Source organism: Pristiophorus japonicus, chromosome 1, assembly GCF_044704955.1.
Source record: "Pristiophorus japonicus isolate sPriJap1 chromosome 1, sPriJap1.hap1, whole genome shotgun sequence".
Lineage (NCBI taxonomy): Eukaryota > Metazoa > Chordata > Chondrichthyes > Pristiophoridae > Pristiophorus > Pristiophorus japonicus.
Genome location: NC_091977.1, coordinates 321,934,852 through 321,959,484, shown reverse-complemented (window position 1 = coordinate 321,959,484; position 24,633 = coordinate 321,934,852). Strand labels below are relative to the sequence as shown.

At 43.3% G+C, this 24,633-nt stretch overlaps 1 protein-coding gene across 2 annotated transcripts in view; it reads right to left on the bottom strand.

The window, feature by feature from the left end:
• Positions 1-3,426: 3,426 nt before the first annotated feature.
• Positions 3,427-24,633, bottom strand: part of LOC139272592 (ATPase family AAA domain-containing protein 2-like) — a 114,773-nt gene continuing 93,566 nt past the window's right edge. The window contains exons 23-28 of one of the 2 annotated variants that reach the window (XM_070888677.1): positions 20,414-20,536; positions 17,678-17,827; positions 15,346-15,786; positions 13,085-13,221; positions 11,956-12,084; positions 3,427-3,733 (exon numbers count right to left, since the gene is read on the bottom strand). In XM_070888677.1, the coding sequence (XP_070744778.1) occupies positions 3,695-3,733; positions 11,956-12,084; positions 13,085-13,221; positions 15,346-15,786; positions 17,678-17,827; positions 20,414-20,536 (1,019 nt within the window). In that variant the 3' untranslated portion in view covers positions 3,427-3,694. Of the gene's footprint in view, positions 3,734-11,661; positions 11,752-11,955; positions 12,085-13,084; positions 13,222-15,345; positions 15,787-17,677; positions 17,828-20,413; positions 20,537-24,633 lie in introns of those variants that run through there. The other variant, XM_070888668.1, reaches the window with a different exon arrangement.

Sequence of the window (24,633 nt, the reverse complement as noted above, 5' to 3'; positions counted from 1 at the left end):
GTTAAAATGAGTAACAAAATGGAGGGCTTTTGCTAAATTAAAAAACACATAGTACAAGACTTTCAGCTACCCCCTATCTCATACTGCATTATTTCAATCTTCAAAAATAATACAGTAACACTGAAGTAGTTGAATCTCAGAACTCACTCTTACCCTCACACCAAAAAAAATCTGTAGCTTAGAATCTAAGAAATTTGCATATTACATTTGTAGAAATTTTTTTTTTTTATAGTTTCAAAATATCGAGTTACCATTTATGGGAGTACAAAGTTTTACAGTTTGTGGCGCACCTGGTTAATGAAAAAAAACTGTCCATAGATGGAGATGAAAGCTGATTGCCTTGTAGTTGCTCATGGTTATCCCTCCAGTCAACCATTTTGCAACGACACTGATTTTCAAAATAAATTGAATTCCCTTTCAACAAGCAAATTAATTGAAGGCTATATGTGCGTAGGACCATTTCGGGCACATAATTCATCATAGCACTTGTTACAAATTCAGTTCCCTAGATAACTTCTTGTGGCATCAGTTGCTCCTGGAACTGGTTTGACCATTTTGCTTTTATAAGAGTTGTCTCACGGAATAGCAAATGTTAATGAAATAACTATTCCTCAGTAGCGTAATGTTGGAACAGGCCCATTTTAGATCTCTGCTTATTCTGAGAAATCATTTCATATTGTATGCAGTAATTTCCCAGTTGATATATAGTAGATGCAAGCAGCAGCGATGAGTCACAATGGCAACATGCAGTTTTGAGTGGTTAGCCCACATTCACTGGAAAAAGGGTTGAACTTGCCCAAAATTTCATATGCCCCCAACAGTGAACACTTTGATCCCAAGTCCCAGAAATGATAAGTCAGTGTCTAACCCACAGTTGTTGCACAGTATTTTTTTTAAAACTAGTATTCATCTATGGTTCTGTGTGTGTTCTTACTGCTTTTCTGTACATTGCAACACAGAAATATCCCAACTGTAAGGGTGGTAATGTTTTTTGTACTTGGCTATGTTGAGAATGCCTATATTTTCAATTTTGTATCCAGACAAAACTGCTTTTCCACTTTAGTAATCTAGGCCCCAAGTTTCCACATGATTTGCTCCTGATTTTTAGGAGCAACTGGTGGAGAACGGAGTATTTTAGAAATCGGAATTCTCCATTTAGTTTTCTGCAGTTCTAGTCAGGTAGAACAGTTTCACTTTGGAACTGAATTTTTTTTTTCAAAAGGGGGCGCGTCCGGCCACTGACGCCTGATTTGAAAGTTTCCACAGTGAAAACGTACTCCAAACTAACTTAGAATGGAGCAAGTGAAGATTTTTGTAGGCTTGAAAAAACCTTGTCTACACATTAAAAAATCAGGCGCAGGTTACAAATTAGGCGTTGGGAACGAGGTGGGGGGGGGGAGGGAAGTCATTAAATTCTACAATAAATCCTTAGTTATACTTATACAAATATTATACAAATAAATCCAACCTGAATAAAAATTTATAAGCAAAGAAAAGATTAAATAAACCATCTTCCTACCTGTGTGAAAGTGCTTCAGGCAGGCATTTCAGTCAGCGGTGTGGCGTCGGTCCCGACGACGGGAGGGGCAGGCAGGCAGCAAGCAGCCTTCCACTTGAGCTGCAGGCATTTCAGTTAGCTCAGCGGTGTGGCGTCGGTCCCGACGACGGGAGGGGCAGGCAGGCAGCCGTTCCCGACGGCAGTTGGGGGGGGGGGGGGGGGGGAGGCAGGGAGAAGGCTGCAGGAAGCCTCATTACTTGAGGCAGCCGTTCCCGACGGCAGGGTGGGGTGGCGGGAGAAGGCTGCAGGAAGCCTCATTACTTGAGGCAGCCGCTTGCTGTCGGGCCCGACCGACGGCAGGGGGAGAAAGCTGCAAGAAGCCTCAGTGCTGATCATGGAAGGGCAATGTGGTTTTATTAAAAAAATTGAACAGCTACAAAGAATTTGAATAGTCTCAAACAAGCGCATGTGTCCCGTTTATCACAGTCTATCTTTAATTACAGAATGCACTCCCTCACCCTCACACACAGAAATATCAAGAAAATTCAAATACAAGCCCTTTTTAAAATGGCCGAGTGCCAATGTTTCCTTCAGATTGCGCGTGCGCGAACGCTCCAACGCGCAGGGTTGCCGGCACTTAAAAAACTCCTTTAAATTGTACCCGCCCCCTCCTACTTACAAAATCGGCGGGTGGTAGGCTCCGCCCCCTGGGCGCTGTGGCAAGCAGACATCGAGCTGCAAAGCGCTCGAGAATAGCGCGTTTTTTTTCAGGCGCCGTTTTCGGCACGAAAAACGGGCGCCCAGCTCGGAGGGGCGCCTGCTTTGCCGCGTGTGGAAACTTGGGGCCCTACAGTCTAACTGAAAACTTGTCATAATGCCTTTGTTGCATCAATTAATTTCTAAAACAGTTGCTCTCAAACTGGGGTCCACGGAAAAATCCCAATCGGTGATGGAGAGTGAACCGGTGCGTAGCAGCCAGCGTTGCTGAACGGGGCGGCGAATGGTTACCATGCAGTTGCAGCAGCGGCGGGTGTGCATTCCAGGAAGAAGAAAAGGAGGGAGGGAAGACTGCACGGCAGTAGCGGCCGCAGTGCTACCGCCAGCACCAGGCGTCGGAGGCGGAAAAGCGCAAGGCCAGCTGTTGGAGACGACCATCTGTAAACAAAGATCCCATCCTGAATACCAGCCGGCTGAAGCAGCACTGGGATACTGCCAAAAAGAACAGGAAGTGGGATATCGGTCTATCCGCGGTCAAGGGCTGGCCAAGAAGAAATCTGACCTAATAATCTGGGCAGAACTTGAATACACTGAATAACCAATGCATCTGTAATTTAAAAAAAATCAATGCTTTAAAATCACTATCATTTTATACATACATACTTGAGGATTCCCGTTTTGCAAATGTCACCATAGCTATATTGCAATTCATTCAGAACATCCTGGTACAGTATCAATACGAGAGGGCATTGATAATTTAGATGTGGGGGTCCGTGATTACTAATCCATTTGAATCCTGCAACCAAAATAGTTTGAGAACCACTGTTCCAAAGCACCTTAGTTCTTGACCAGTCACTGCACAAATTAATTTTGATGTTTCAAAATTATTTTTCCTAAACTGAAATACTACATTTCTAAACCAGAATCGTCACGCTTAAAAATTAACTGAAAGATCATAATTGCTTTAGTCTGATTGGCATTCTGAATGTGTCCATTTTTTGGGCTAGGTTAAAGTCTCACTACATAAATTAATACAAGTGGATAAGTGAGCACTACTAAATAAATAAGCTCTGAACAAAAATGTCTAACCAAGCACATGTAACAACATATACATAATATTGCAGCTCCTGCAGGTCTAATTGTGGTAGTATGCCAGCTGCTGTAAAATCATAGGCTACACGTTCATTTCTCAAATTTGATACTTTATTCTTTACAGAAATTACAAAATATGGCAGTACGTAACACATGGCAAATATTTTAGCCCAATAAAACACTTTTCATTTTCTGCTAGAATATATATTTATATTCAATCAAAAAATAACTGGTTTTGGTCAACAAAAGGATTGCTCATCGATGGAAAAGTTGATTTTACATTTTATGTTACAAACATTCAAATGATTAAAAACTGGAACCAGTTCCGAACAAAGTGACTGGAAACTCATGCAAGATTCGAGGAAAATCCATTCGTAATGAGAAGGCTCAAGATTGACTTAACCTCCTCACTTCTTTCTCCATTTTCTGCAGGACAGAGGAAAAAGAAAATCAAGCAATGATGTTTACTCTTTATAAAATGTCTCCGTTATCATAACCTAACAAATGTTTACCAAGAACAAATTTTATTCATTGATAAATTGAGCTGTATACCTACATCACACTTGAGGATAAAACATTTATTTTCTTTCTTCCTGAAGGTGATTTCCTCACCAAGGTATGGTTCCATAGATGGCAGCTGTCATCATAACACTTTCAAATATCTATTCTTCATATTTCAGCCTTGACAGTGAGTATTAGTAACTTACCCAAGTCTGTAGGATCTTGTGCTATCTGATGTCCTCACATTAATACCTCCAGCAGAGGTTGCTGTGTAATGTTCAGGATTGGGAACCCTGCCCAATTTTCCTCCCTAACCCAGAGGAGTTGTGCCAATTCTTGCACTTCTACCACAGCCCCAATGAAGACCAGTTAACTCATCCAACACCATGTGGGGAACCTGAGACTTGCCTGGTCTGTATGACTCGGACTGAAACTTCACTTCTGAAACCATGGAGGGGAGGGAAGAGGAGAAGGGAGCAAGATAATTTGCAGCATTTCCTCAATTAGCTATTGTTAAAACCAATAATTACATCCAAATAAATTCTACAGCACATGTATAAGATGATGTCTCAAAATACTTCACACCGAGAAGAGAAAAACAGTGGATAGCAAACGGGGGTGAAAGGGAAATGGAAAAAGTTGGTAAGGCTTAGGAGGTGGAATGCAGTACAATGTGCATTTATATGGCATCTTTAACACTAAAAGACATCCCAGGTGCTTCACAAAAATGTAATCTGACAACATTTGGCAGCAAACAAAAGGAGATATTAGTAGGGGTGACTAAAAGCTTGATCTAAGAAATTGTAATTGCTTGGTACAGGAATGGTCATAAGACTGGAAGAATGTTACCAGTGGATCTGTTTTGGGACCGCTTGTTTATTATCTTCATAAGTGATTTGGAGCTAGAGGCCGCAAGCACAGTGGCTAAATTTGCAAATGATACAAAGCTAATGATATTCTCTCCATCACCAAGACCGCCTACTTCCAACTCCCTAATAGCTTCCCTCGCCACCTCAGCCTATCCTACTGCTGAAATCCACCTTCAGATTCGACTATTCCAATGCTCTCCTAGATGGTCTCCCATCTTCCACCCTCCATTTAACTTTAGCTCATCCAAAACTCTGCTACTCATATCCTAACTCGCACCAAATCCCAGTCACCCATCATTTCTGTGCTCGCTGACCTATATTGGCTCCCAGGTCAGCAACATCTCTATTTTAAAATTCTCATCCTTGTTTTCAAATCTCTCTACGGCCTCACCTGTCCCTATCTCTGCAACCTCCTCCAGCCCTGCAACCCTCTGAGAACTCTGCATTCCTCCAACTCTGGCTTCCTCCATCTCCCACTTCCTTCAGTTCACCATTGGCAGCAGGGACTTCAGCTGTCTGGGCCCTAAGGTCTGGAATTCCTTTCTTAAGCCTCTCGCCTCTCTCCTTTAAACGTACCTCTGTCCAAGCTTTTGGTCATCTGTCCTAATGTCTCTTCCTTTGGCTCAATATCAATTTTCATCTGACAACACTCCTGTGATGTGCTTTGGGATGTTTTACTACATTAAAGTCGCTATATAAATGCAAGTTGTTGCTGTTATAGAATGCAAAGCTGCACAGGATAACCTACAGGAACATACTTGAGTATTCAGCAGAGATACCATAGATAGGCTCAAAAAAAGGTTAGGGCATGTGGAGTCATGGGGACAAATAGTTGAATGTATAGCAAATTGGCTAAAAAATAGAAAGCAGAGAGTAAGGCTAATGGGTAGTTATTCAGATTGGAGGCGGGTAGTTCAATAGTGAATATATGCTAAACTTGTATAGGACCCTGGTCAGGCTGCACTAAAGATTACTGTGCACAGTTCAGGTCTCCATACTATAAAAAGTACGTAGAAGCACTGGAGAAAGTGCAAAAAAAGATTTACAAGGATGGTACCAGAACGGAGAGATTACAGCTATCGGGAAAGACTGGACTGGTTGGAGCTTTTTTCTTTAACAAACAAAAGACTTAAGAGACCCGATAGAGGTCTTTTAAAATTATGAATGGGTTGACAGGGTAGGTGTGGAGAGAATGTATACGTTTGTGGGAGAACCCCAAACTAGGCCATAAATACAAGATAGTTACTAAGAAATCCAATAGGGAAATAAGGAGAAATTGCTTTATTCAGAAAGTGGAACTCGATACCACAGGAAGTGGTTGAGGCAAGAAGGGTTCAAAAGGAAACTAGATGAATACATGAGAAAAAAGAATAGAAAGATATGCTGAAAGGCTGAGATGAGGCAGATAGAATGGGAGGAGACTCGTGCAGAGTATAAAAACCAGCATAGACTAACTGGGCCAAATGGGCTGTATATTCTATGTAATTCAAATGAAACATAATGTAGAGAAGTGCTTCACATGGGGACAAAAAAAATCTAGGTAGGGGCTATTACTTTAATGAAAAGAAAATAATGTGTATAGAAAATGAAAAATCTGGGGGCCCTGATTGATATTAAATGCAAATTAGATAAGATTTTGAAATTGTAGTACAAGTAAATTGAGACATGAGATTATGGCAAATGTAGCGTGCTTCGGAGGAACAGGTGTCTTTGGATCGATGGTTCCCAAAGAATTCCATCACTGGGGGTTTTGTCTGGGTTTTTCGTAGACTAATTGATAGAGATTGATTGCCACAATTCGTTATCAACTCCGTTGTTGCATCATGTGACTGCCAGGATGCTCGAAGGCGAACTAGATGGACCATGGTTTGTCTTCTTCAAGCAATACCTATGAATTTAGCAAAGGGGGAGGGGACGCATGAGAGAAACTATGGCACAACATGGGCTTAGGGAGTGTCTGAGGGGGCTGTGATAGCAGGAGTAGGAGGACGATTTGGCAGTCAACAGGGAGACACAATAATGCTCGACATGGTAGTGCATGACCCAGACTTGGTGGCTGACCACACCAAATCAGGCTCGGTGCAGTCAGGTCTGAGGCCCTCAGACATCAGTGCGCACAGGTAGAATTTGTAGCGGGCAGGAAGGACGAGGGTGGGAGTGATGTGATGGGATCAAGGGCAGAATGATTGAGTTGTGTCACATGTGAAGGGATAGAGGAGGGGGAATTGAGAGTACAAGTGTATTGGTAACAGAGCTAGGGATGGGAAGTAGAGGGGGGGAAAATGTTTTTCCAGAAATAGATGATGGGTGGAGGTAGCTAGGAAATATGGATATTAATGAAGACAAGGAAGTCATTTGATATAATCAACAAGTTCTATGTTCCTAAGAGACCTCAGAGGTAACGAGGCCTTGTGAGATGGTATGGAAAAGAGGGTGACAATGGGTATGGGAATTGTTGTACAGGGTGAGGTTATAATGGGGAACAAAGAAATGGCAGACCAATTGAACAAATACTTTGGTTCTGTCTTCACGAAGGAAGACACAAATAACCTTCTGGAATTGCTAGGGGACCGAGGTTCTAGTGAAAAGGAGGAACTGAAGGACATCATTAGTCAGGAAATTGATGGGATTGAAGGCCGATAAATCCCTAGGGCCTGATAGTCCCAGAGTACTTAAGGAAGTGGCCCTAGAAATAGTGGATGCATTGGTGACCATTTTCCAACTGTCTATCGACTCTGCATCAGTTCCTTTGGACTCGAGGGTAGCTAATGTAACACCACTTTTAAAAAAAGGAGGTAAGAGAGAAAATGGGGAATTATAGACCGGTTAGCCTGACATCAGTAGTGGGGAAAATGTTGGAAGCAATTATTAAAGATGAAATAGCAGCGCATTTGGAAAGCAGTGGCAAGATTGGTCCAAGTCAGCATGGATTTATAAAAGGGAAATCATGCTTGACAAATCTTTTAGAATTTTTTGAGGATGTAACTAGTAGAGTGGATAAGGGAGATCCAGTGGATGTGGTGTATTTGGACTTTCAAAAGGCTTTTGACAAAGTCCCACACAAGAGATTGGTGTGCAAAGTTAAAGCACATGGTATTGGGGGTAATGTATTGACATGGATAGAGAACTGGTTGGCAGACAGGAAACAGAGAGTCGGGATAAACGGGTCCTTTTCAGAATGGCAGGCAGTGAAACGCAGGGCTCAGTGCTGGGACCCCAGCTATTTACAATATACATCAATGATTTAGATGAAGGAATTGAGTGTAATATCTCCAAGTTTGCAGATGACACTAAGCTGGGTGGTGGTGTGAGCTGTGAGGAGGATGCTAAGAGGCTGCAGGGTGACTTGGACAGGTTAGGAGAGTGGGCAAATGCAGTATAATGTGGATAAATGTGAGGTTATCCACTTTGGTGACAAAAATACAAAGGCAGAATATTATCTGAATGGCGGCACATTAGGAAAAGGGGAGGTGCAACGAGACCTGGGTGTCATGGTATATCAGTCATTGAAAGTTGGCATGCAGGTACAGCAGGCGGTGAAGGCGGCAAATGGCATGTTGGCCTTCATAACTAGGGGATTTAAGTATAGGAGCAGGGAGGTCTTACTGCAGTTGTACAGGGCCTTGCTGAGACCTCACCTGGAATATTGTGTTCAGTTTTGGTCTCCTAATCTGAGGAAGGACGTTCTTGCTATTGAGGGAGTGCAGCGAAGGTTCAACAGACTGAATCCTGGGATGGCAGGACTGACATATGAGGAGAGACTGGATCGACTGGGCCTGTATTCACTGGAATTTAGAAGGATGAGGGAGGGGATCTCATAGAAACATATAAAATTCTGACGGGACTGGACAGGTTAGATCCAGGGAGAATGTTCCCGATGTTGGGGAAGTCCAGAACCAGGGGTCACAGTCTAAGGATAAGCCATTTAGGACTGAGATGAGGAGAAACTTCTTCACTCAGAGTTGTTAACCTGTGGAATTCTCTACCGCAGAAAGTTGTTGATGCCAGTTCGTTGGATATATTCAAGAGGGAGTTGGATATGGCCCTTATGGCTAAAGGGATCAAGGGGTATGGACAGAAAGCAGGAAAGGAGTACTGAGGTGAATGATCAGCCATGATCTTATTGAATGGTGGTGCAGGCTCGAAGGGCCGAATGACCTACTCCTGCACCTATTTTCTATGTTTCTAAGGAAGGAACTGGTGCCACATTTAAAACAGAGGAAAATTGTCAAGGGTGGACCCTGGATAATTACTTATGGTACAAAGTACTCCCTCATTTATCAGGGTCGCAGTATTAAAGAAACAATTACAGCTGTGAGAAGGGATGATATGTTGGAAGGATCATCAAATTAGGCCATATGGGTTGAATTGAAGAACACAAAAGGGGCGATCACACTACAGGGCGTGTACTATAGACCCCCAACCAGTCAGAGGGAGATAGAAAAATAAATATGTGGGCAAATTGCTGTGAAGTGCAAAAACTGGAGCTGTAATAGTGGGGAATTTCAACTACCCTAATATTAACTGGTAAAAGTAGTGTGAATGGTACAGAGGGCGCGGAATTCCTAAAATGCATTCAGAACTTCTTTAGCCAATATGTAACAAGCCCAACAAGGGATGGGGCGATTCTGGACTTGGTTTTGGGGAATAAAGAGGGGCAGGTGGAAGGGGTATCTGTGGGAGCATTTTGGTGCTAGTGATCATAATTCAGTAAGATTTAGGGTAGTTATGGAAAAGGACAAAGGTGGACCAGGAATAAAAGCCAATTTCGCTGAGCTGAGATAGGATTTGGCCAAAGTGGACTGGAAATGGCTACTTGATGGCAAATCAGCGTCAGAACAGTGGGAGGCATTCAAGGAGATCCTGAGGGTACAGAACAAGCATGTTCCCTTAAAAAAAAAGGGTGGGACTAACAAATCTAGAGCCTCCTGGATGTCAAGAGACATACAGGGTAAGATAAAGAAAAAAAGGGAAGCTTATGACAGGTACCAAGAACTCAATACTGCAGAAATTCTAGAGGAGTATAAAAAGTGCAGGGGTGCAATTAAAAAAGATATCAGGAAAGCAAAGGGAGAGTATGAAAGAATGTTGGCAAGTAAAATCATAGAAAACCCAAAGATGTTTTATAAATACATTAAGAGCATGAGGATAACTAGAAACAGTGGGGCTTATTAGAGACCATAAAGGAGTCGCTGTGTGGAGGCAGAAGACGTGGGTATGATTCTGAATGAATACTTTGCATCTGTTTTCACAAAAGAGAGGGGCGATGCTGACTTTGCAATGAGGGAGGAGGAATGTGAAATATTAGACGAGATAAACACAGTGAGAGGAAATATTAAGAGGCTTAGCAGCTTTGAAAGTGGATAAGTCCCCAGGCCCAGATGAAATGTATCCCAAGCTGTTAAGAGAAGCAAAAGAGGAAATAGCAGAGGCTCTGACCATCATTTTCCAATCCTCTCTGGCTACAGGTGTGGTGCTAGAGGACTGCTATTGCTGTACCTTTGTTTAAAAAGGGAGAAAGGGATAGACCAAGTAATCACAGGCCAGTCAGCCTAACCTTGGTATAGGGAAAATTATTGGAAAAAAATCCTGAGGGACAGGATAAATCTTCATTTGGAAAGACATGGTTTATTCAAGGACAGTCAGCATGGATTTGTTAAGGGAAGGTCGTGTCTAACTGACTTGATTGAATTTTGCGAGGTGGTAACCAGGAGGGTTGATGAGGGCAGTGCATATGATGTAGTGTATATCGATTTTAGCAAAGCTTTTGATAAGGTTGCACATGGCAGACTGGTCATGAAAGTAATAGCCCATGGAATCCAGGGCAAAATGGCAAGTTGGATCCAAAATTGGCTCAGAGGCAGGAAGCAAAGGGTAATGTTTGATGGGTGTTTTTGTGACTGGAAGGCTGGATCCAGTGAGGTTCCACAGGGCTCAGTGATGGGTCCCCTGCTTTTCCTAGTATATATCAATGACTTGGACTTGAATGTTGGGGGTATGATTGAGAAGTTTGCAAGCGACACTGAAATAGACTGTGTGGTTGATAATGAAGAAGAAAGCTACGGACTGCAGGAAGATATCAATGTACTGGTCAGATGGGCAGAACAGTGGCAAATGGAATTCAATCCGGATTAAGTGTGAGGTAATGCATCTGGGGAGGTCTAACACGGCAAGGGAATACACATTAAATAGTACGACATTGAAAAGTGTAGAGGAACAAAGAGACCTTGGAGTGCAGGTCAGGTAGATAAGGTGGTTAAGAAGGCATATGGAATACTTGCTTTTATAAGTCAAGGCATGGAATAAAAGAGCAATGAGGTTATGCTTGAACTGCATAAAACACTGGTTAGGCCGCAGCTGGAGTACTGTGTGCAGTTGTGGTCACCACATTACAGGAAAGAAGTGATTGAACTGGAAAGGGTGCAGAGGAGATTTACAAGAATGCTCCCTGGACTGGAGAATTTTGGCTATGAGGAAAGATTGGAGATGCTGGGTCTGTTTTCTTTGGAATAGAGGAAGCTGAGGGGAGACCTGATTGAGTTGTATAAAATTATGAGGGGCCTGGATAGAGTGGATAGGAAGAACCTGTTTGCCTTGGCGGAGGGATCAGCAACCAGGGAGCATAGATTTAAAGTAATTGGAAGGAAGTTTAGAGAAGATACAAGTCAAAATGTCTTCACCCAGAGGGTGGTGGGGATCTGGAACTCACTGCCTGAAAGTGTGAGAGGCAGAAACCCTCAGGACACATTTAAAAAATATTTGGATGTGCACTTAAAGTGCCGTAACCTACAGGGCTACAGACGAAGAGCTGGAAAGCGGGATTAGGCTGGATAGCTCTTGGTCAACTGGCGTGGACACGATGGGCCGAAATGGCCTCCTTCTGTGCTGTAAATTTCTATGAAAACTGTCAGGGGCGGATCCTGGATAATTACTTGTGGTACAAAGTACTCCCTCATGTGTCAGGCTTTCAATAAAGTATAATGGTTAGTATATGAATGGCTACCTGAGTTCATTCGCAGCGAGGAACACAATAGTACGGTTGCAAGATTCAGTCTTTCCAAATTTGGGTTGTTTCTAGAAAAAGCATTTTCAACTATGTAACACTGGGGTGAAGTATTTACAGATTATCTCATTACGTTCACTCCGGTGAACGTAATGAGATCATTCATTATGTTTTAATCACACAAATGGCACATTAAAGCTATTAATGCTTAGTCAGCCTAGATATAAATGAGTGGGGAATGCTTTGCTTCAAATTTAAAAGGTCCACTAACTTACCTGTACTAGTATAGTCTTGTCAAACTCCTTACGATGATAGTAGATGCACTGACTGAGCACTGCATACAATTTTTCAAGCTGAAGTACAGTGAATCCCTCACTTTTCTCAGTAACTTGTTTCCAGAGATTCTGCATGTGAACCAGATTGAAGAACACATTTAGCAGTCAATTATGAATTCAGTATTTCAAAAGAGTTTGCAGCATACTTGACTGGATTCTACATTTTTTTAATCTACGGAGTTAGTAAAACACAATTTCCCCGCAGCTAATGAACTGCATCGATAACATTACTGTTAGGAGCAGTATATTACGGTGAGAGGTGGGAATAAAAGATACTGAAATTTCTGGACTAAGAAGGAACTACAGCCAGTACACTCAATATTAATGGTCATCATATAACAGAGCGCCTTATGAAAACAGCAAAATAGCTGATGTGGCTGATGCATGATTAGATAGGGAGAAACTATTTTCATTGGTTAGGGATTCTAAGACTTGGGGGCATAGTCTAAAAATTAAAGCCAGACCTTTTAGAAGTGAAATTAGGAAATACCTTTGCACACAAAGGGTGGTAGAAGTTTGGAACTCTCTTCTCTTCCACAAACGGCAATTGATGCTAGATCAACTGTTAATTTTAAATCGGAGATTGATAGATTTCTGTTAATCAAAGGTATTAAGGGATATGGGCCAAATGCAGGTATATGGAGTTAAGTCGCAGAACAGCCATGATCTCACTGAATGGTGGAACAGGCTCAAGGGGCTGAATGGCCTACTCCTGTTCCTGACATTTTCGCAGGCTTTATTTAAATTTATATTTTGTATTTGCTGGAAAGATTTTGCAAAAGGAGCAATTCAGTTCTATTGTAGAATCACTAGTAAAATCAATTTATCAGGAGGTCAGGAACTTAAAATTTATTTTACTCAAAATTACATTTTTGCATTACAAGGACAAAGCGATATCAAATTAATGTTCCTTTGAGTTGAATGCACCTCTTTACATAGAGATAAGGAATACCTATAAGATTGACACGGTTAACAGAACTAGGAACTATCGAATACAGAAGTTGTTTTAAAAATTGACCATTTCAAATAGAATGTTTAAGATAGCAATAGCCCATGTACCACAACCTACCTTCAACCTTTCATGATCTACAGTTACAGGTGGAGTGTGTTCAGAAAGGACCTCCATTGCTTTCTCAACATTAATGTGCTGTTGCTGTTCCACCTGGACCCGCCTGCTGCGGGTCATACAGGACATGGAGTATTTCTCTGTGTGGGGAAATATAAATAGTAACACCTTCAAAATGGTGCTCCTCTTTTGTCTGAAATTTCTGCAATCATCTTTACGACCTTCACTAATTTAACTCCCAAAAGCATTTACCACATCATTTATAATTCCAATTTATATACTTTCCATTCACAGCATTATGATAAGTTGCCAAAAATGTGTGGGCTAAAGACACCAAACACAGTATTTGGTTCAACCCCTTTTTCATGGTGTTAGGGACAATTAATGAGCAGAAGTCAGCATTTAAGTGAAGGGGGGCTAATTAGGGGAACACAACACAAATGTCTAGTCTGCACTGCGGTTCTGCATATCTCCACAATGAAATGGCACTAGAAGATGTCCTTGGCCATCTCCAGCCCATCTTCCTGGCTGGGGGAAGAGTGAAGAAAGAAAAAAGGGACAATACCCCTTTTACCACCTCTGGTGAGATAACACATCAGCTGAGAGTATGCAATATAAATGGAAAATTATAAGCTAAAGGAAACACAGCAAATATCTGCACGATATCCGACAGAAAAAGAAATCTGCAATTTACAGATAAAAAGGTGGCACAGTGCGACAGATACCCACGTTCCATTTCCCAAAGGACATTGCCATTTCATTTACGCCAGATATTGCTTGGCACTTTTCCACAAGAAAAGGAGAGCAGGGAGTAAATGAGCAAACTGGACCCAAGCCCACTGGTGTGCAATCACTCATATTGGGCATCATTGTCAGACAGCTGCAGGCACCTGTTGGGCAACGGCACGTAGCTCAACGGTGAAGACCTCTGGAGTTTTGGGCTGTGGATGCAGGTCGTAAAATCGAGGAGCGAGATCGGTGGCCGGTGGTGCCCCGTGGTCCAGCTCCACATTCAGATGAGCCTATTTCAACAAACATTGTTTTGGTGGCGACCTGCAGTGGTCCCTTTAAGGGCTACATGTGGACCTGGCTTTCCTGAACTTGGCGGGCCAGATACTGGCTGCGTTCAGGGCAACCCAATTTTGCGCAGGGGCTTCCAACAGGTGTCAGGCCCCTTATTTGCATATGTCCAACATCAGGTTCGGGCATGGGCCCTGAAACCCTTTTTTTGTGCCTGCACCAATATGGCAGGTGGCACACTTCTGGCTAGTAATGAACATGTACTTTCTGCCCGCATCATTTGGAAACTTAGGCACTCATTTAGCACTTGATAAATGGGCCCGTACCATCGAATTTCTAGGCCCTAGTCTCTAGCCTGACCTTTTAACAAAAAAAGTCAAATCAACCAAGCTTGCTATTACTCATTCCCTAGCATGAGCCCAACAAGCTCTGAATGTCAGGCTCCTGGTTTTACATGGAACTGAAGGGGAAAGTTTAAAACCTGCCAAAAGCTGATGTTTTTCAAGAATAAGATCAACTGGAGGTGAAACTCAAATTATTAAGATAAAGCAAATTATAAAAAAAGAATGACCTGGTATTTATTTAGTGCACGTCCTCTGCACTTCGAAGCCAATAAATTACTTCTGAAATGTTGTTGCTGTTGTTACTTGAGCAAACACAGCAGCCAATTTCCACAAACAGCAATGAGCTAAGTTAATGAATTTGTTTTGGTGGTTTTGGTTGAGGGATAAAGGTTGGCCAGGGAACCGGGAGAACTCCCCTACTCTTTGAACAATGCCATAGGATCTTTTACATCCACCTGTACCACATTCACTACTTTAGTCCCCTCACTATGTAGGACTGAGCAGGGAGTTTACTCATCCAATGTATGTATTTTTGAAACGTACCTCATTTTGTTGCTATTCCATACTCTTGTTACACAAGTTATTTATACTAATTTAATTTATTCATGTGATTGAGTTGCTTTCTTACGAGGGGGAAAAAAACTTAAATATTAAGTTAAAATCACTAACACATTATTGATTTTCCATGCCCTATTATCTCCCACAATGTTCACAAAACATTGGGCTAGCTTCTGTTAATACCACTGGCATGTTTGCAAAAGTAGTCAAAACGTGCAACATGGACGTTCATGTCCCCTTCATCAGAACATAATTACTCCCCCAAATCCCAAGAAAAAAAGTTGGCAAAACAATTGTATAACTGAAGCACTTTCACATATATATATATATATATACACAAACCTGCAGTATGATGCAGTTTATCTCCCTTCCTGTCCTTGTGTTCACTTGTCTCAAGTTGCTGGATTTTAAGAGAATCTCCATTACTCAGTTCACTTTCTTCCCATTTTGCTTCATTAGTAGAAATCACTTTTTTCTTGCAGATGCTTTCACCAGCAGACAAAAGTGCATCATCAGACTGTGGTTTAATCATTTCCTTAGACAATTTTCTTTTTATTTTGCTACACCCATTATAGAAACGTTGCTCTTGCTGAGTTTCCATGGAAGAATCTCCATTGTAGTCAGTCTGATCTACACTTGAATCTTTGCGATTTTCTATTCCCTCAGTGACATTTTCGCTGTCACCATCCTCCTCATATCTGATATTTGATGAAAGCTTCTTGCTCTTATTATATAAAGCACAGTCCCGTCGTCTAGATCTACGAAGTTTCTTCTTTGAATGAGCTACATAAACAAAGTATTCTGTTACAACATGCCAGAATAGCTATCAATACAATCTGGCTGGCAATCATTAGGATTTTCCCCCTCAGATATTTTATCATATGCAATCATTCTTTATATTATGGATCATATATAAATATGACAGCCCATTTTTATCAGTTATTCTCCCTCCTCCCCGCCCCCGGCAGCCCAGGAATGCTCAGTACAATTGTAGTAACACAGTCGAGATTGACAAACTCGGCAGAGACCAGGAAACAAACTTAGTATGTAAGGCTCAGTGCCACATTAGGCATTGCATCATATGAAGCACCGAGGGTGCGTGTCATACAGTAGTTTCTTTGGTGGTATTTTTCCACTGAATGTCGTACTAGAAATTACAGATCAGAGAGATGTATGCTCTGTAATGTACAGGAATCTACTCTTATTTATAGGGATTTCACCGTCATATAACATTTGTATGAAGTGCTTGCAAACAGGCTTGACTTCACTGCTTTCATTCTATTTATTCTGAGATTGCATTTCATGCCATTGCTGGTCTAGGTTTACAATGCTGCAGTTGTGAGTAGTGAGGAATGTATTTTTTTTGCCTCTTGCATATTTTAATTATTGCCACAAAAAATGGCAGAGTCATTATCTACACCAGGGTGAAGATAAAAGACTGAGGTTAGTTATGCACGTCAACCCATAGGCTCACCCACCAGCATGATTGTGATTGAATAGACTGCCAGCAAGCAGTGTTCAAGTTCTGGCAATTGTGAGGATCTTGGCACTGCACTTTGTTGCAATTCCAATAGTACCTGGGTCTATGGAGCAGAATTAAGCTTACACTGAAAAATAGTATTTGCTACAGTCAGCGGCTCAATGTGGCAATAGATTGGTTTCATTTCGTTAGAATTTCAAATACTAAACAGATTCAGTGTTTTCAAATAAGTCAATATACATTCATTTGAAAGTTGAAAGTAAACAAACCCCCTTTGTCGTTTAATAATGGTATATTTTAAACTGCAAGTTTTATTTATTATCCAAAAGGAATCAAAAGCTTTTCAAAACCCCATCCAATTCACTTTTTTGATTTAGGTGTTTTTTTCAGAATGATTTCTGTTATTCTGGCTATCTCAGGCATGTGCATCAGCATCACTGCTTTGGATGAGACACTGGTATCCATTCCTTTCTCCACGAGGTACTGACTCATGGGGATAAAAGTCCACGCTAATCACTCTCCAGTAGCTCACGCAAAATGCTGTTCCTCACATGCAAGCTTAGACAGTGAGTGCGGGAAGGCTAGCCAATCAAAGGGATAGCGATGGGAGGGCCTGTGGAGCAACAAGTGCCATAACTAACCACAGTCATTTCTTCATGCAATCGCCATACACACCAGGGTCACTGGATAGTGGTCAATAGGCTATCCTCTTGCTCGATAAATACTTGGGCAATGTTACTGCCACCTAACTGAGATGAGCTAACTGGGCACAGATCAGAATTAAAGCCAAGAAAATCTGGTCTGTATGATTCAACTACATGCTGCCTTACCAACTAAGTCATTGTGCGATAGCACAAGCTTTTAAAATTTTGCAGCCACATGTATTAGCGTGCGACACTGATATGTGGGACGAGAACAGTTCCATTGCGGTATCTGGCAAACCATATACTGCAATCAAAATTGCTCGCATCAAGTTTGTGCTTCCTACCAACTTAAAACACCTTTTAAAAACAGGCTGCATTTAAAATACCTCAGGGACTGTGCAGCATGTTTTCAAAATCATCACCATCAGGAGGGAGAGTCCAGCTGCTCTCACACAAACCCTCAAATTGACCACGAAACCGAACGAACAAGGTTTCAAAATCAGAGCAAAGAAAAACATTTAAAGAATACAGGTTCATTGACAACACAAACCTGTAGAGGTTGAAGGCGTGCTTGTAGCTACTGGCGAGGTCTCTTCCGCTCTTTGGTAGGAAAGCTCCAGACCTGGCTTTTTATTCTCAGTGGTGGAACTCTTTGGTAGCACGTGATAAAATGTGGGTGCAAATTTGGAAAAACAGCAGCCTACAAGCAACAGTAAAAGTGTAAATACTGGAATACTATTTGAAATTCAATATTCACATTTTTTCCCCTTACATGCAGTTTGGCATGACAGATGCTTGCTAACTGTTAGCATTCAATTGGGACTGCTTCTGGAACTTGACTGACAAGCTCTTCCTTATGTATGTATGTATAACAAGAACTTGTAGTTATATAGCGCCTTTAACATCCCAAGGCACTTCACAGGAGTGATGTAAAATAAAATTTTACACTGAGCCACATAAGGAGATATTAGAGCAGTTGACCAAAAGCTTGATCAAAGAAGTAGGTTTTAAGGAGCGCCTTAAATGAGGAGAGGTTTAGGGGGTAATTCCAGAGCTTAGGGTCTTGGCAGCTGAAGGCACAGCTGTCAATAGTAGGGCAACTGAAATTGGGGATACTCAAGAGGCCTAAATTAAAGGAGCGCAAATATCTCGGAGGGTTGTAGGAGATGATTCTTTTTAGGCAGTTCCCCGGAGTCGAGGATGACTTGCTTCCACACTAAAATGAGTTCTAAGGTGACTGACGAGACCAATGCGGGATCTACAGTCTCTGTCACAGGTGGAGCAGATGGTGATTGGAGGGACGGGTGGGTGGGGTGCTTGATTTATTGTACGCTCCTTCCGCCGTTTGTACTTGGCTGCCGCAAGCTCCCAGCGAAAAGGCTCGAAGTGTTCAGCGCCATCCCGGATACTTCTCCTCCACTTTGAGCGGTCTTGGGCCAGGGATCCCTAAGAGTCGGTGGGGATGTTACATTTTTTCAAGGAGGCTTTGAAGCGTTTTCTCTGCCCTCCTGGGGCTCACCTGCCATGGCATGGCTCGGAGTAGAGTGCTTGTTTCGGGAGTCTACTATCGGGCATGCGGACAATGTGGCCCACCCATTGAAACTGATCGAGCGTGGTCAATGCCTCGATGCTGGCGATATTGGCCGGAGAGAAAACGTTGCAGTTGGTGCGCATATCCTGAAAATGAATTTGCAGGACTTTACGGAGGCAGTGTTGGTGGTACTTCTCCAGTGCTTTGAAGTTCCTACTGTACATAGTCCATGTCTCTGAAGCATATAGGAGGGCGGGTATCACTACTGTTCTGTAGACCATGAGCTTGGTTTGAGATCCTGGTTTTCGAACACTCTTTTCCTCAGGCGGCCAAAGGCTACACTGGCACACTGAAGGTGGTGCTGGACTTCGTCATCGATGTCTGTCCTTGCTGATAGTAGGCTCCCAGTATGGGAAGTGGTCCACATGGTCCAAGGCCTCGACATGGATCTTATTAATTGTGGAACAGTACTGCATGACGGGTGAAGGTTGGTAGAGAACCTTTGTCTTACCTGATGTTTAATGTAAGGCCCAGACTCTCGTACGCTTCAGTGAAGGTGTCAACGATGGTTTGGAGTTCAGACTCAAGAGTGTGCACAAACGCAAAAGTCATCTACATATTGTAATTCAATGACAGAGGTTGGAACAACCTTAGACCTGGATGGAGGCGTCGGAGGTTGAACAATTTCCCGCTTGTCCTGTAGATAACTCTATTCCAGCGGGGAGCTTGTTAAAGGCAAGATGAAGCTTTGCAGCGAGGAGGATTGAGAAGAGCGTTGGTGCGATGACACAGCCTTGCTTGACCCCGGTTTGCACTTGCACTGGGTTTGTTGTAGATCCGTTGGTAAGCAGCATGGCTTGCATGTCATCGTGAAGCAGGTGGAGGGTGGTGACAAATTTTTGAGGACTGCCGAATTTGAGGACACTTCATAATCCCTCACAGTTGACAGAGTCGTAGGCCTTTGTGGGGTCAAAGAGGTTGATGCTGCTCCCTATATTTTTCTTGGATTTGTCACGTGGTGAAGATTATGTCCGTTGTGCCCCTTAGTGTGCGGAATCCACATTGCGACTCTGGGGGAGCTCTTCAGCCACTGGGAGGAGACGATTTAGGAGGATTTTTGCGATGATTTTCCCTGTGGCAGACAGCAGGGGAATTCCTCTGTAATTACCGCAGTCGAACTTGTCACCTTTCTTGAAGATGGTCATGATTACAGCATCTGAGATCCCCATGTATGCTCTCCTCCTTCCAGATAAGGGAGATGAGGTCGTGGATTCGCGCCGAGTACTTCCCCACAATGCCTCAGTACTTCGGCGGGGATTCCATCTGCTCCCGAGGCCTTGTTTTTTAGTTGTCGGATGGTCTTTTCAGCCTCATGCCGGGCTGGGATTGTGCCGAAGTGTAGCATGCTGTGGGATGGAATCAAGGTCACTCATGTCGAAGACAGAGTCTTGGTTGAGGTGATCCTCGAAGTGCTCCTTCCAGCAGGCACTTTGTCCTTGATGAGCACCTCTGCGCTCTTGACTCTCAGTGGAATAGGACCTTGAGCTGTAGGTGATCTTGACTGCGCTAAAAAATCCACGAGGGTTGTAGGAGATTAGAGATAGGCGAGGGGCAAGGCCATGGAGGGATTTGAAAACAAGGATGAGAATTTTAAAATCGAAAGTGACTGCTATTGCTACAAGCATCTGAAGGAGCATACTGCAGGGCAGAACACGTCAGCGTTCCACTTTTATACTCTAAAGAAAATGACTGTACCTCTGTTCTTTCGAGATTCTTGAGTTTCTTCACAGAGTTTTTCAAATTCTTCATCAAGTTCTGATTTCATAATGGCATTGGCAGTGTCCTTCAAAGCACAGGCTCGGTGTCTGATCAGACGATCTAACAGAAATATATTAGTCATTCTATAGAAGCAAAAACAAGCTACCTTTTAATTCCATTTTTGTTTGAAGGGGAGCAGGGCAACTCTTCAAATAAAAAATTATCAACTGAGTCTAATAAAGGTTCCATTTTTAAGATGGACTGCAGACTACCAATTTACAACTTGTATTTATATAGCGACTTTTACGTAGTGAAACATTCCAAGGCGTTTCACAGGAGTATTATGAGTTAAAGATATTTGGCACCGAGCCGCAAAAATAGAAATTAGCACAGGTGACCAAAAGCTTGGTCAAAGAGGTAGGTCCGGGATGGCGGGACTGACCTATCAAGAAAGACTGGATCAACTGGGCTTGTATTCACTGGAGTTCAGAAGAATGAGAGGGGATCTCATAGAAACATATAAAATTCTGACGGGGTTAGACAGGTTAGATGCAGGAAGAATGTTCCCAATGTTGGGGAAGTCCAGAACCAGGGGTCACAGTCTAAGGATAAGGGGTAAGCCATTTAGGACCGAGATGCGGAGGAACTTCTTCACCCAGAGAGTGGTGAACCTGTGGAATTCTCTACCACAGAAAGTTGTTGAGGCCAATTCACTAAATATATTCAAAAAGGAGTTAGATGAGGTCCTTACTGCTAGGGGGATCAAGGGGTATGGCGAGAAAGCAGGAATGGGGTACTGAAGTTGAATGTTCAGCCATGAACTCATTGAATGGCGGTGCAGGCTAGAAGGGCCGAATGGCCTACTCCTGCACCTATTTTCTATGTTTCTATGTTTCTATGTTTTAAGGAGCGTCTTGCAGGAGGAAAGAGAGGTAGAGAGGCGGACAGGTTTAGGCAGGGAGTTCTAGAGCTTGGGGCCTAGGCAACAGAAGGCACGGCCACCAATGGTTTCGCGATTATAATCAGGGATGCTCAAGAGGGCATAATTAGAGTGCAGACATCTCGGGGGTGGGGGATTGTGGGGCTGGAGGAGATTACAGAGATAGGGAGGGGCAAGGCCATGGAGGGATTTGAAAATAAGGATGAGAATTTTGAAGTCGAGCTGTTGCTTAACCAATGTAGATCAGCAAGCACAGGGGTGATGGGTGAGTGGGACTTGGTGCGAGTTAGGACACAGCCAGCTGAGTTTTGGATCACCTCTAGTTTACGTAGGATGGAATGTGAGAAGGCCAGCCAGGAGTGTGTTGGAATAGTCAAGTCTAGAGGTAACAAACGCATGGATGAGGGTTTCAGCAGCAGATGAGCTGAGGCAAGGGCAGGGATGGGCAATGTTACGGAGGTGGAAATAGGCGGTCTTAGTTATGCTGCGGATACGTGGTCAAAAGTTCATTTCAGGGTCAAATATAACACCAAGGCTGCGAACAGCTTGGTTCAGCCTCAGACAGAAGTTGGAAAGAGGGATGGAGTAAGTGGCTAGGGAACAGAGTTTGTGGCGAGGACCAAAAACAATGGCTTCGGTCTTCCCAATATTCAATTGGAGAAAATTTCTGTTCATCCAGAACGCTGGACAGGCAGTCTGACAATTTAAGAGACCGTGGAGGGATCGAGAGAAGTGGTATTGAAATAGAGCTGGATGTCACCAGCGTACATATGGAAACTAACGCTGTGTTTTCAGATGATGTTGCCAAGCGGCAACGTGTAGATAAGAAATAGGAGGGGACCAAGGATAGATCCTTGGGGGACACCAGAGATAATGGTGCGGGGTTGGGAAACTGCTGCAGGTGATTCTCTGGCTACAGTTAAATAGGCAAGAATTGAACCGGGCAAGTGCAGTCCCACCCAGCTCGGACGACAGTGGAAAAGTGTTGTAGAAGGATAGAGTAGTCAACCGCATTAAAGACTGCAGACAAATCAAGAAGGACGAGGAGGGATAGTTTGCCTTTGCCACAGTCAAACGGATGTCATTTGTGACTTTGATGAGAGCCGTTTTGGTACTGTGGCAGGCACGGAATCCGGATTGGAGGGATTCAAACATGGAATTGTGGGAAAGATGGGCACGGATTTGGGAGGCGACAACATGTTCAAGGACTCGAGAGGAAAGGGAGGTTGGAGTTGGATCGGTAGTTTGCAAGGACGGAAGGGTCGAGGTTGTTTTTTTGAGGAGAGGGGTGATGACAGCAGATTTAAGGAGAGGGGGACTGTACCGGAGGAGAATGAACAGTTAACAACTAACATGGGAGACAGAAAAGGAAGTTGGGTGGTCAGCAGTTTGGTGGAAATAGGGTCAAGGGAGCAGGTTGGGTCTCAAACATGATGAACTCAAAGGTCATGAGGGGAGATCGTAGAGAAGCTGGAGAACGATGAGGGGTCAGGGCTTGGCCAGGAGGGATCCTTGGAGGTAGTTTGGCCTGGTGAGCTAGGGGAAGGAAGAGAAGAGGCAGAGGCGGCTGAATGGATGGTCTCAATCTTAGAGACAAAGAAGTCCATGAGCTCCTCACACTTATTGTTGGAGGCGCGGGTGTAGACTGGGGAGAGGGGTTTAAAAAGACAGTTTGCAGAGAATTGAAGCCAAGATTTATCTTTACATTCCAGAATGATTCTGGAATAATGAGCGATTTTGGCAGACGAGAGCAGGACCCGACAGTGCTTTATGTGGTCCAGCCAGGTCTATTTAGACAAAAATATATCTCTAAAGCAACAGTGCACTGTTTAAGAGCTCCAGTCTAGACACCACAGAAACTGCATTGCTACTTCAACGTAACCAACACAGCTCACACACCAATATCATTCTTGGTATTTACCACCCCTTCCTAAATGGCCCTCTTCATCTCTCACAGAACAGATGCAGAGAAGTAGAAATAAAGATCAAGTCAAGGCATTTTGGAATAGCATCCTGTTGAACAATTACATAGGGGGAAAAATTGGCCAGTCATGTGCAAGTTTCTTCAGCGATATTTCACCCTTTTTGCCGGTAAAAAGGTACAGGTGCAGCGCCTAAAATCCAGAACCCTCGGGACCAAGGCCGTTCCGGATTTTCGATTTGTTTTCTGACGTCACGAATCCAGAAAGAACCAGAGCCCAGGTTCGGATATTTCTGGATTTTGGAACGTCAGAAAGCTGGGGGGTGGGGGGGGGCGGGAGAGAAAGAGATATATTCCGGACGAATAACTATTCAGGCCGTCCTGCCCCGCCAAGGAGATCATCGGGCAGGCCCGCGCTGAGGCTGTCGTCGTCGGGCGGAGCCCCCGCCGAGGTTGTTGTCCGGATGGGTGGAACCCCGCCGAGGTGGTGCTCGGGCGGGCCAGCCCCGCAGAGGTGGTGTTCGGGCGGGCTGGTGAGGAGGCCCCAAGGTAAGGACAGCGAGGCGAGGCCCGAGGTCAGGCAGGGTCGTTTTGGAACATTTTACAGATTCCAGAACTCCGGATTCTCAATGCTGCACCTGTACTCACCTAAATTGGCCAAAGTTAACGAATGGTTTTGAAATAGCGCTGAAAAGCAGATCGACCACGTGCAACGGCAAAAAAAAACCGGACTGCTTAAAATTGGCCGTTCAGAGAACCAGTATTCAGGGTGAAAAAAAAAAACCACGTTGAAGCCCCAGAAACAGCGATAGGTATGAAGACCTACAAAAAAAAAAGGCATGTTGAAGTTTTTATTTTTTAATTCTTTTTCAGCAATTCATTAGTTATGTGCATAGTGACTGTTTTCTGATTGTTTATTCTTTGATTTTTGCAATTTTTTTTTGTGTGTTTTCTCCCCTCCCACGGCCTGTATTTTTGGCGGTGATAGGCCTCGGACTGAAATTGGCGAGGACTGCGGTTTCCATTGCGAATCTTCGTGCAACGCTGATTTTTACAGTCGGGCGCATTTATTTGCTAATTTTACCCCCTTAAAACATTGCAACGTTTTTTTGTGGTATTTTTGCCGTAAAACAACAGGAAAAAACCATATCGGCAAAAACTGAATTTCTAGCCCTTAAGAGTTTTATCCCCACAAATTGAAATATATGATGTGGACTGAATGGAATATTCCACTGCAGGCCTCTAAAATCCCCTCTCCACTTCCAGCTTTTAAAAAATTAATTCTCAAGATGTAGGCATTGCTAGCAACTCATCTGTTGCCAAAGCCCTCATCCATGCCTCGATCACACTATCTGA